The sequence below is a fragment of the Esox lucius genome, chromosome 10 (assembly GCF_011004845.1).
Source record: "Esox lucius isolate fEsoLuc1 chromosome 10, fEsoLuc1.pri, whole genome shotgun sequence".
Classification (NCBI taxonomy): Eukaryota; Metazoa; Chordata; class Actinopteri; order Esociformes; family Esocidae; genus Esox; species Esox lucius.
Genome location: NC_047578.1, coordinates 16,404,015 through 16,416,312, shown reverse-complemented (window position 1 = coordinate 16,416,312; position 12,298 = coordinate 16,404,015). Strand labels below are relative to the sequence as shown.

Below are 12,298 nucleotides of genomic sequence, written 5' to 3'. Positions count from 1 at the left end.
AGCTCTGTGATGTCGTCAAGGAGGAGTGGAAGAGGACTCCACTGGCAACCTGTGAAACTCTGGTGAACTCCATGCCCAAGAGGGTTAAGGCATTGCTGGAAAATAATAGTAGCCACACAAAATATTGACACTTTGGGCCCAGTTTGGACCATTTTACTTAGGGGTGTACTTACTTTTGTTGCCAGCGGTTTAATGGCTGTGTGTTGTGTTATTTTGAGGGGACAGCAAATGTACACTATTCTACAAGCTGTACACTCACTACTTTACATTGTAGCAAAGTGTAAATATAATCAAATATTTACAGAAATGTGAGGGGTGTACTCACTTCTGTGAGATACTGTATATAACAATTTGGAATTTCAAGTTATATACTTATAATATATATTAACTTGAAATTCCAAATTGTTCAAAGAGGATTTCTATATTAATTTGCTGAACTGACAATACACCTTGATAAATGATGCCTCAGGTTTCTTGAAGATGCAAAGGACTAAAAATAGGCATATACAGCTCCGGAAGAAATTAAGAGACCACTGCACCTTTTTCTTTCCTTTCCAAAAAAGTCGAAAAGGAAGGTTTTGAGTGAGGAACAGAAGGCTTGAAATGAAGAGACCACTGCAAATTAAACACTTCTGTTCTACACTCAAAACTTTCCTTCTCCACTTTTTTGGAGAGGAAAGAAAAAAGTGGTCTCTTAATTTTTTCCGTAGCTAAAGTATTGACAAATTAAGAACAATTCAGTAATTATGTACAGAATCTATGAAGATCATTTTGGTGAAAGTGAACATGGAACACATTACAGGAGACACCATGGGACCAGTTTCCAAGTTTTAATCATGTTCTGGATTTCTACTGTGTCTATGAATGTCAACAGCATTGGTCTTGCGACAAATACAAAAGACTTAAACAGAAGGTTGAAATTGGGTCTGCTCCTTCAATTGGCGGACTGGCATCGGCTACTTGTAAGCCTGTGGAGATTTTCATTCTGTCCGAGATGGTAAAGTTGAAAAGCAACTGCTTTACTGGGTGATGGCCTTGGTCTGGTCAAGCACCTTGCGGAAGAGTTCTTCCATCTGAGCCTGGACGTTGTCAACCAGAGGCTTGAGCTGAGCCTGCACGTTATCGGCCAGAGGATTCAGCTGGGCCTGGATGTTTTCGGCCAGGGGAGCCAGTTTCTCCTGGATCTGCTGCAGTTGGGCCTTACCATCCTCCATGAAGGTCCTGTTCAAAACAGAGACAAATTAGTGATCTGAACACGCCATTAACAAAGGGAGGGGGACTCAAATATTAATGCCTGTTCGTTCTTTGGCTGGTCAATAGCCTTTGTCGTTTGTCCGATTCTGCAAACTATTTAATCCCTGACCAATTATTTTCTTTTGCATTGTTTCAGGTACTCTCTTGTTTTTGCTAAGGCAATAGAATAAGGATAAGGTGTTCAAAGTAATTGTCATTAGGGCTGGGGTAGGAGGGCTGGATGTTGAGAAGTTTAATAATGTCGTAGTGAAAACAATGGCACATACTCTGCCTGCATTTTCTGCACCAGCTGCTCAGTGGTGGAAGTCACCATAGCTGACAGATCCTGGAAGTACTTTGTCAGCTCCTCAACTTGAGTGGACTGTGCTTGGCTTCCTATGGTTAGAAAAAGCAATTTCATTAATACAGATAAGACATAAAAGGCATGTGCACATAAAGCATGCTACAGCACATATGGCTGTTTATCATAAATGTGTTTTAAACTCTCTAACCCTGCAAAACTGTATACAAATGTTATGCATATCTCTTATATGGTACAGAGGGGTGAAATGCAGTTATTGATACAGATTGCCACCGCAGTGGAGAAAATAGCGTCAGAATGCGCCTTTAATACATTAAGATTGTTCCCTTACCATGAGCCAGAGCAAGCACAACAACAATGGTGGCGAGGAAGACCTTCATGGTTTCTGAGTTAGGGCACTTCAGGAGAGAAGAAACAGGCAGAATTAGCTTGACTTCATGGTGGCAATGTGGTCCCCACATGGATGGATGGCCATCTCTACTAAGTACAGCAAAGGGTTTTTTTCTCTCCAAGGGCTTAACAAATGGGCCAGGTTTTGAATTAATTTAGGATCAGTCAATCCTAATGTTCTGACAGAATAATAATATCAAACACCCTTCTCCCACTATGCTATATTACTTAGTGAGCTGCTCTTATTTCCATCTTTCCATCTTCACATGCACTTAATGTAAGCATTTTGATTCGTACTTCTTCTCAGTTAACCTCTCAGTTAAAAAATAAGAAAACCTCTGTCAAGAGCTCCCTCATAACTTGTTGCAGCAAAAACCAGACAGACTCGGAGATGCCAGAAAAGCCCCCTGGTCAGAGTGTCTCCCGGGTTTAAGGGCGCACACTAGGCATTCTTGCAATTGGTATTCAAGAAGAAGATTAAAAGCAGGATGAGATTTGTCAACAGAAGAAGGACATAACCAGAACTGTTATCTGGTTCCTTATAGACAAATTGAACAGAAAGCTGAATTACCCTGCATTGTAACAGCCCCATTGTAACCCAGCAACCGTCTCAGCTCAATCTGCTGTTACTTCTTTAGTACACATCTTTTCTAGCTTAACAGACAATTGCTGTCCTACTCAAAAAAAAACATGAGATAAGAGAAGACTATGGAGGCTATACCAAAATGAACACATTTTCCATGTCACACATTAGAAAATATATTGTGTCTTCAAACAAACATGTTATTTTCACAATGCTGTTTAAATGATTACCCTGCAATATGGTTTGCAAAATAATGGTTCAGTCCCTCTTTAATTATACCTTTGCATTCCACTGCACACAAACTGTTAAGTTTATGCAGACCCCCTACTAACTGCTAAGCACATTTCAAGAGAACCAAACATTTTACCACATCAATCATTAGAGTTTCTTGGAAGATGAAAGGTAGGACCACTTACCTGAGTTGTAGGACAGTTAAGACCGGATGGTATCTTTCCTTGGGCCGCTCAAACTTCTTATAGTCCTCAGATAACATTATAGCCCACCCCAGATGTGGCCCCATTGGTTGAGGAGGCTGAAACACGGCTTATCATTGGATAGAAGTTTGTGCTGGCATGTGACTGCAGGCTGACCCTTGCTGCTCAGCTTGCCACCAGGCGATTCACTCTAAAGTCCAAGGGTCCCCCTCCTGCGTAGGACTGCTGATTGCTTATCAAAGCATATGATTAAAGAAAACATACAAGGGACATTTCATCATGAGAAACAACCAAGCAGAGAAAATGACAACCAAGCTGTTCAAACACAGAAACATAGCAGCCACAGCTCTGTCTAGAGGGTTCAGCTTTCTGACTGTGCATGTCAAATGCATTCTGTATTGACTGTTGATGTTTTCTGTTCTATTTCATGTGTGTATACTGGTTAAAACCAGGTCATCCAAGAATACACAGGTGCAGTCTTCTGAATGTATTAAATGAATTGCCTTTACTAACCACATGGCAATAGTGCAATGAAAGTAAAAGTAATACGCTGTACAGGGTAAACATTAAAATTCATATAATTGATGATTTAAACCATGGAATTTATAAGTCAATTTCCATGTCATCAGAAATACAAATAGACATTGAAATAAAATATTTTTGACTTTGCAGAGTAAAATCTGATTATCTTACCAACGGCAAAATTAATGAATATAAGGCCCATAAACCTATATAAACATAAACTTATTACTTATACAATATTGAGGAAAAGAGTAATCATTTCCTACAAATGTTGAGTACAACACCATCAGAAACTAAAGTTACATATTTTTATTATACAATATACATAGTAACATTTCCATTTCAGTCCATGCACACACATTCCATGAATAACAACATTACAGGCTGTGATAACTAGATAAGTTACACACGAACACTCCCTGCTTCATTCAGCAAAAGACAGTTCAATCCACACCTGAAAAGATTAGCTGCATCATCATGAACAGTAACCTGGGGCCTTGTATCAAGCATCTCTAATAGGGGAGCTGATTTAACCCTTGGTTACACAGAATTGATGCATAAAATGCCCTTTGAGCCCCTTTCCTTTGAAACAGAAATATATGGAAATGAGGCCTTTTTACTATGTACTGCACACAATGTCCTCTGTTATTTTGTCAACTGCAAGTTCAGCATAACAAACAGAAACGGGAAAAACCCCACAAAGACATTCAGAGAAAATAGTGACAGTGCACGAAAGGTTTGCATCTGTTGTGTTACAATGTCAAACACCCGGAGGATTGTGGTTGCTGCATCTGTTGTGTTACAGTGTCAAACACCCGGAGGATTGTGGTTGCTGCATCTGTTGTGTTACAGTGTCAAACACCCGGAGGATTGTGGTTGCTGCATCTGTTGTGTTACAGTGTCAAACACCCGGAGGATTGTGGTTGCTGCATCTGTTGTGTTACAGTGTCAAACACCCGGAGGATTGTGGTTGCTGCATCTGTTGTGTTACAGTGTCAAACACCCGGAGGATTGTGGTTGCTGCATCTGTTGTGTTACAGTGTCAAACACCCGGAGGATTGTGGTTGCTGCATCTGTTGTGTTACAGTGTCAAACACCCGGAGGATTGTGGTTGCTGCATCTGTTGTGTTACAGTGTCAAACACCCGGAGGATTGTGGTTGCTGCATCTGTTGTGTTACAGTGTCAAACACCCGGAGGATTGTGGTTGCTGCATCTGTTGTGTTACAGTGTCAAACACCCGGAGGATTGTGGTTGCTGCATCTGTTGTGTTACAGTGTCAAACACCCGGAGGATTGTGGTTGCTGCATCTGTTGTGTTACAGTGTCAAACACCCGGAGGATTGTGGTTGCTGCATCTGTTGTGTTACAGTGTCAAACACCCGGAGGATTGTGGTTGCTGCATCTGTTGTGTTACAGTGTCAAACACCCGGAGGATTGTGGTTGCTGCATCTGTTGTGTTACAGTGTCAAACACCCGGAGGATTGTGGTTGCTGCATCTGTTGTGTTACAGTGTCAAACACCCGGAGGATTGTGGTTGCTGCATCTGTTGTGTTACAGTGTCAAACACCCGGAGGATTGTGGTTGCTGCATCTGTTGTGTTACAGTGTCAAACACCCGGAGGATTGTGGTTGCTGCATCTGTTGTGTTACAGTGTCAAACACCCGGAGGATTGTGGTTGCTGCATCTGTTGTGTTACAGTGTCAAACACCCGGAGGATTGTGGTTGCTGCATCTGTTGTGTTACAGTGTCAAACACCCGGAGGATTGTGGTTGCTGCATCTGTTGTGTTACAGTGTCAAACACCCGGAGGATTGTGGTTGCTGCGGGAGCTTCAAGTTAAAGTCTGGAATTTGAAAAACAACAATCTGTCTCTTTTTTTCCAGTTAACAGCTGAGGGATGGTAGCCTGGGTGCACTCTCTTTAGCTCAAATATGAGGCTGAGGAAAAAAGGGATTTGGTTCTGATTGGACAACCCTGACAGCCATGCTTGAATTATACTGATTATGCAAATGCTGTTTCTTATATTTCAGGTTCTGGAGGGGCACCATTTTAACTTTGCTGCTAAATAAATTAGTTTGGATGGTTTGGCTAGATGTAGCTAGTTTTTTTGCAATCTTTTCAATTATGCATCAATAGCCCACACAGCATTGCCATCAACTCTAATCACTACTACTGCCTTTGTAAACTATCTAAAAACCCTGTGGGAAGACCTTCAAGTCAAGACCTGCCACAGACAGAACTCGTTTGTTTTTAAGAGATTCACTCTGTAATGAAAAGTGCTAGATAAAATAAATTGTACTATTACATTGTTATTGCTAAGGATAGGTTGAGACCAAGAATTAAACCTTTTGGAATTCCCACCAACAGTGGTCAGATTAAACAGCCGCTAAATACTGCCTGTTGTGTAGAAGATAACCTTCAGAAGTTTCAATGTTGTTGACATACACTGCTGTGTAATAGGTTTTTGCCATACACTTTGATACTAAAATCCAAGTCAAATCTTGTAATGATGAGGTATTTGGTCAAAGGTCAGTCTTCTTTCTAATCATCTCCTGTTATATAGATGTACTGTATCTCCAACATGGTGCTGATATGGGCTGATATGCTGGATACCTCATCAGTGAGGTGTCCTGCAAAAAAAAAAAAAACTCCCTCTGTTCAAGCATTGTTGATCCCTCTCCAATGGCTCTCCATCTGTTGGCTTACAACCTTTGAAAATAATGTCACACGTCATTGGTTGAATGACACACCTTTGATCTCAGACTGTCAATTGTAGTAGTTCGAACCTACAGCCTTGTTATGAAAATACACATTTATGCTTGTTTTCCAAGCACTTTACTGTAATAAGGGTCTCCAAAAAGTTGAATAAAATAATAAATTGTAATTATTATTATTTTAATTAGAGCCAAATGCAAATGAAGTCATAGTTTAAAAACAAAGACTTCATCAGATGCCAAGAATTCCATTGAAATAACATGAACATAAACACTGACCCACTAGCCATGAGGAAATCTTCCTATCCCATGCACACGCAGAACTTTGGCTACACCGGACTTAGAAGCCGTTTAAACTGTCTGACAATGTTGTTTGCCTGGTAACCAACATGACGCTTTCCACTGATATTATGGAGGCCTTATTATAATCGGATTGCAGGAAGGGTCTCTCTTCTACTACTCTTACTTGTTAATGTTCTCTACTACAGGGTTCCAACACATATCTCTGTTAAGCCATCAGTCAGTCATTGATCAATTGATCGACAGTGGAACTATTCCATAGAAAAGCGTGTCTGTTAATTAAGAGGACTTATGCTCTCTCCAAAAGTGATAAATACATATTTTATCTTCATTTATTGTTGTCTAGTACTGTATTCTGATAGGTAGGCCCATCTACATTAAGTGCTGTCTAACCTCCCTGTGGCCTACTTGATCTGTGAACTGTTGACTGTGCATAATTTGCATCTAGCTGATTGTTGACAAATCTAATAAGATCAAAGGGCAGGGTTGTAATAATCAGTGGCTGTACTGGAAGCTGATTGGTTTCTCCTCCACAAGGCTATCATTAATTAAAATGAATACTAAAGGCCTCTCCTGTTTGTTCAGCATCAGATGTGACATCAGTTTTATCAAGTGGCGATAGTGTTGCCCCAAAACAAAAAAAATACTTCAGTAATGGAATATAAAATATTCAAGGAATGAAAGAGAGAAAAACTCCATGCTTCTCTTTCCCCTTTCAGGTCTCATTTTGAGCTTTTTTAGCTTTGTGTTTTCTATCTCTGTCCACTCCTCTCCCTGTTGTTTATATAAATGCTCCCCATCCTGCAGCTGCAATCCTTCTAATCTAGTGTCCCCTGCCTGCACAACCCATGTGGAATTCTTGGTCTCCAGCAGCATTTGGAAATGTCGATCTCCTATCAGCAAGCTCAAGTTCATCCAAGCCTACGCTGCCCTTCCGGCACCTTACTCTTTGTCCCTGACGGAGACACGGATTAACCCAGAAAACACTGCTACTCCAGCTACTCTCACTTCATCTACATGTGTTATATAGTCTGAGAGAGCCTTTATGGTGATGGCACAGAGTTAGTCATTGCTAAAGTGGATATTTTCTAACTCTCTCACTCACCAATGTCCTCTTTGAATTCTGTTGCAAGTGTCTGTTTCTTTCCTTTTTACTCTATCATGAGTGCACCAGGTGTCCTTGGAGAGTCCATAACCTCAAAGTGTTTATTCTAATCCAATGTATACAAAAATGCATAAACAAACAAATAAGCTTCAAAATATGGTTGAAAGTATAATGTAGATCTCATGGACTGTCAGTCCTTGCATTTGGAGAACTGTCAAAATGGAATTAGGTTAGGTTCAGGTTCTGATGATTTAAGACAATTTAATTAGGCTCCAGAGGCATAGCAGCGGGAGCCTATTACCCATGTGTTCGCGTGGTCCATCCATCTCTCCGTTGGTGAGATGCATGTTACCCCAACCGATGGATGTGCATCAACTGTCCGACTATGAGTGTGGCACGTCACTAAGGGGCATTGGCACGCGTCCATCCATCCCATAGCTGATGAATACTACCTGGAGCTCAGCCATTACCAGCACCTCCTGATCAACACATCTTACTGCTGCTAAGGAGGGATTTAGTTGTTTTAATCAAGAATCAGTGCCATGAAGGCAGCATTGACTAATCACTCCTGTACCTTTTTTTTTTAAACACGCTATCATGTGTCAAGACTCCAATTATGTCAATTGTTTGTTATTTGGTTTGTTATTTACTAATCTTGGACCAATGATGGATAAGGAGAGGAGACTCTTGAGAATAAGCCAACAGAACATAGGTCCCAGGGGGAACAGGTCAAAAGTGAGCAAAGGACCAGTGGAATCAACAACATGACAGGACACAAGCCAGGCACATCAGGCTGCCCTCAGCAGATGAATACATGTAATCTCCAGCAATGGTGACATAGCAGAGAGGGAAGAGGGAAAAAAGACAGTTAGTAGCATCATGCCAAGGTCCACTTATTACACCAGATGAAGCAGCAAGCCATTTACAAACAATAAAGTAATGCAAGGCCCAATGACAGCAGTAGGAGTATGGGTACATAATGGTGACAGTTGAACAGACTGAATAAGCCTGTCATCCAGCTCCTATACTACCAGCCTCCACTGGCACACAGTCAAGTGAAAAGGAAGGAACACCACAGTTTTCACATCAATATATTTAAATAATGTTGAAATACTTTCCAGTAAAAAGAAACTCCTGTTTTTAACAGATACAAAAAAAATGTACTTACTGTAACTTTAATCCATCCGTGTTCTGGTTTAATAGGACAACACAGACAATGATAATGCATTACACCATCACCATCTGTAATCACCTATATAATCTCTTGTTCAAGCCACTTGCACACCTCATTGGTTGTCCAGGCTGTATTGTTCATTTCTACCAAAAAAGCAAGAAACAAATGCTAGCATTAAAGTATTAAAGTAGTCCACCTTTCACCGTAAAATCCTTAGCTAGACTCAAACTGGCTGAAATAAGATATTACATTTAGCTTACCTGGATTCTCTGAAGTTTCTGATCTTCTGTCACTTTCATCCACGGTTTAGTATTAATTCATACACAGATAGACAGGTGATCACACTTTAGCCTAAAGTAGCCGACTATGGACACAAGCCAAAGACTGAAGTCGGCGGAGGTCCTTAACCTCTGACAGCAAGTCAGACAACGTCTGCTGTTTGTAGGATTGGCGATGAAGTGGATGTTATCGAAATTCCAGTTTTCCTACTGTGAGTGGAGCATGATCATCATGGTCCAAGGAGGTATATTGTCGAAATATTTCACTACGTTAGTAATACACCCAAAACAGTAAACATGCCATATTCAATGATCTCATGGTTCTTCTCATGCATTGTCATGACAATTTGAATCCCCATTATGCAGCACATTTTGTAAGATCCACTCGAACGCATCTAATCGGTGAACAGAGTCAAGGGGTGTGAACAAATACGTACCCAAGGGTAGGTATTCGAATTGTAGTGACACCAACGTATTCACTATTGATATGGCACGCCTGTTTTGTAGAAGAGGACGTGTGACGACCTGAATGTTGCTCTTTGGAAGATTCTCTGTTGGGGTGGGTTATTAGTGTAATGGTAAAGACTTACAAAACGTTGGGGTCGTGGCGGGGTCGTAGTTTAAAATCCTATATGTGCTAAGTGTTTCTGGTCCCTCTGGCATGGTACTTGATCCCATGTGAAAGTGGCTCTTAAATCATTGGTAGAATAGAATCCCGTGTAACAGTTTCCCAGACATGGATTAAGCATAGCCCTAGACTAAAAGACAAATTCAACAAAGCAAAGATCAGTCTAGGACTAGGCTTAATCCACATCAATTTGGCTTAGATATTTCAAGCACATTACAAATATGCATTGTATTCTTAGCCAATCTTTATAAAAACACCTGTTCATTTGCCTGTTTTAATGGAGTAGAGACAGACAGAAGAGGTGGAGAGAGAGAAATGGATTTGAACCCAGACAGCTGCAGGAATGACTCAGCCTTGTGGTAAGTGTTCTCCTGGTGAGCCTCCAGGGGAGTCACTTAACAAGTTAAGTGTTGTACAGCATGTATTCAAAAATACTCCCAAATAAAAAAGCTCTTTAACAGACAAATGCCCCTCAACTCAACCCTTGTCTCTATGCAGGGGCATTCAACTCTGGCCCTCAAAGCCAGTTCCACTCCATTTTTTCATTGCAACCCTCTAATCAGGGACTTATTTAGACTTGAAACACCAGGTGGGTCCAATTAACGATGAGGTAGAACAAAAAACCAGCCGGCTCCAGCCCTTGTAGGGTAAGAGCTGATGATCCCTGCTCTATGGTCTCTCCACAGCTTAAAACACACAATGTTGTTCGGAGTTTTGCGAAGCAAACACAGGGCTATGGCAGAGGTAACCTGGAAAAAATTACTCGCAGAATTTACGTCCTGCGACTTTCTTGAAGGGACTAATCTGTTAGCACATTTTGTGGTCAACGGTAGCATGCATACCTCAAGGCTGAGTCTATTTGGCAGTGGGCTGGGTTCAAGTCCAGCCTGGGCCCTTTCCTGCATGTGATCCCTTCTTTCTCCCTGCCTTTCGTTGAAGCATGAAAATGTCCTAAAAATAATCTTATTTTAAAAAGAACTATTGTATGGAATTAAATTGTGGTAAAGGAATAAATTATGGCAGAACACAAGTAAAATTACTTCATTGATGGGATTCCAAATACATCAACATTTAAAAATACCATTACATATTTTGTATTAATTTATTAATGCTCATTCTACTGTTTCTATGCTTAGTCCACTGTTATTTGGTTTTATTTGGGGTTTTTCTTTTGTAGAAATTGTTACACTAATGGGTCAGAACAAATTCCTTGTTTGTTGTGAAACTTACTTGGCAATAAAACTCTTTCTGATTCTGATTGAAACATTGGCACACATCTGAATATTTGAGGGTGAGGATTTTCTAATAGTACAACCATACAACTCAGCAGTAGTATAGTACATCCTATTTAATGAAGTAGCGATCAGAAACATTCAGGTCAAGAAGGAAAACAATCTAAATAAACTTTGTAAGCATTAGTCCATGAAGGCAACAGAGGAGGTGGCTGGAGTTATTTTAGATACTCTTTCAAAAGGGAGGGTTTCTGAAAATTGGGAGGGACTGATGTCCTAGCCTCAAGAGGAAATTGGCATTATGGGTTTGGGTTATGGATTTGGGTTAAGTTAAAAATGCATTCTGGGACTTTTGCACAGAAAATGATAAGGTTACAAAATGTATTATTCCAAATGACATCAAATGTATATTTGAGACCCACAAATGTCTTTCGTTTGTAATGCATGTTGCAGAACGCACACATCCATTTCAGTTGGATTTTCTGAAAAGGAACTGGCCTAAGAGACTGAATTTAATTGGTGGATAAACTCTGTGTTTTATTCACTTGGACTTCAACCCCGTTTCCAAAAAGTTATGATTATGAACTAAACCTGGTGGAATAACACACCACTAATTAGGTCACTGGGTAACAGGTCAGTAACATGATTGGGTATTAAAATATGTCAGAGGTGAGGATGGGGAGGGGTTCACCACTCTATGAAAGACTGTGTGGGCACATTTGAGAATAATGTTTCTCAATGTAAAATTGCAATTTTTGGATTTTGGGGACCTCATCATCTACAGTACATAATATCATTAAAAGATTCAGAGAATCCAGACAAATCTCTATATGCAAGGGACAAAGCCGAAAAACAATATTGGATGGCCGTGATCTTCGTGCCCTCAGGGAGCACCGCATTAATAACTAGACACAATTCTGTAGTGGAAACCACTGCATGGGCTCAGGAACATTTCAAAAAAAAACATTGTCCGTGAACACAGTATGTTGCTGCATCCACAAATGCAACTTAAAACTCTACCATGCACAGAAGAACCCACATTTAAACAAGATCCAGAACCGCCTCCACCTTCTCTGGGCCCCAGCTCATTGAAGATGGACTGAGGCAAAGTGGAAAACTGTCCCATGGTCTGATGAATCAAATTTAGAAATGAAACGGGGATTGTAAATAAAATCAACCTAACCTAGTACAAAGGAGGTTTTGTTCTGAGCATTTGTTGCTATGGTTTCTGATCAGGCTAGACTTCCAGCTATCTTTCTGGAGCTGAAAAGACAGTTTGAATTGAATTTTCTTGAATCCAGGTTTGTCAGATCTCGCTAAATTACTAATACCACAGAGGTCAATGTAACTCCAGCCCTATCATACTAAGATAACACAAACTATG

General features: G+C 40.4%; 1 protein-coding gene across 1 annotated transcript; it reads right to left on the bottom strand.

Moving 5' to 3' along the window:
- Window positions 1-813: 813 nt before the first annotated feature.
- LOC105012737 (type-4 ice-structuring protein) lies at window positions 814-2,983 on the bottom strand. Its single transcript, XM_010873790.3, has 4 exons — window positions 2,945-2,983; window positions 1,887-1,953; window positions 1,521-1,629; window positions 814-1,221 (listed from the first exon to the last, which is right to left on the bottom strand). Exons 2-4 carry the CDS (start codon window positions 1,933-1,935, stop codon window positions 1,020-1,022), a joined length of 360 nt encoding a protein of 119 aa, XP_010872092.1. The 5' UTR covers window positions 1,936-1,953; window positions 2,945-2,983; the 3' UTR covers window positions 814-1,019.
- Between the last annotated feature and the right edge of the window lie 9,315 nt (window positions 2,984-12,298).

What these genes read in the sequence shown, in the direction of transcription:
- LOC105012737 (XM_010873790.3), bottom strand. Translation starts at nt 1,935, where the DNA reads ATGAAGGTCTTCCTCGCCACCATTGTTGTTGTGCTTGCTCTGGCTCAT. An exon ending in TGTGCTTGCTCTGGCTCATG is followed by an intron (nt 1,630 to 1,886) that starts GTAAGGGAACAA and finishes TTCTAACCATAG; the next exon opens with GAAGCCAAGCACAGTCCACT. An exon ending in GTGCAGAAAATGCAGGCAGA is followed by an intron (nt 1,222 to 1,520) that starts GTATGTGCCATT and finishes TGTTTTGAACAG; the next exon opens with GACCTTCATGGAGGATGGTA.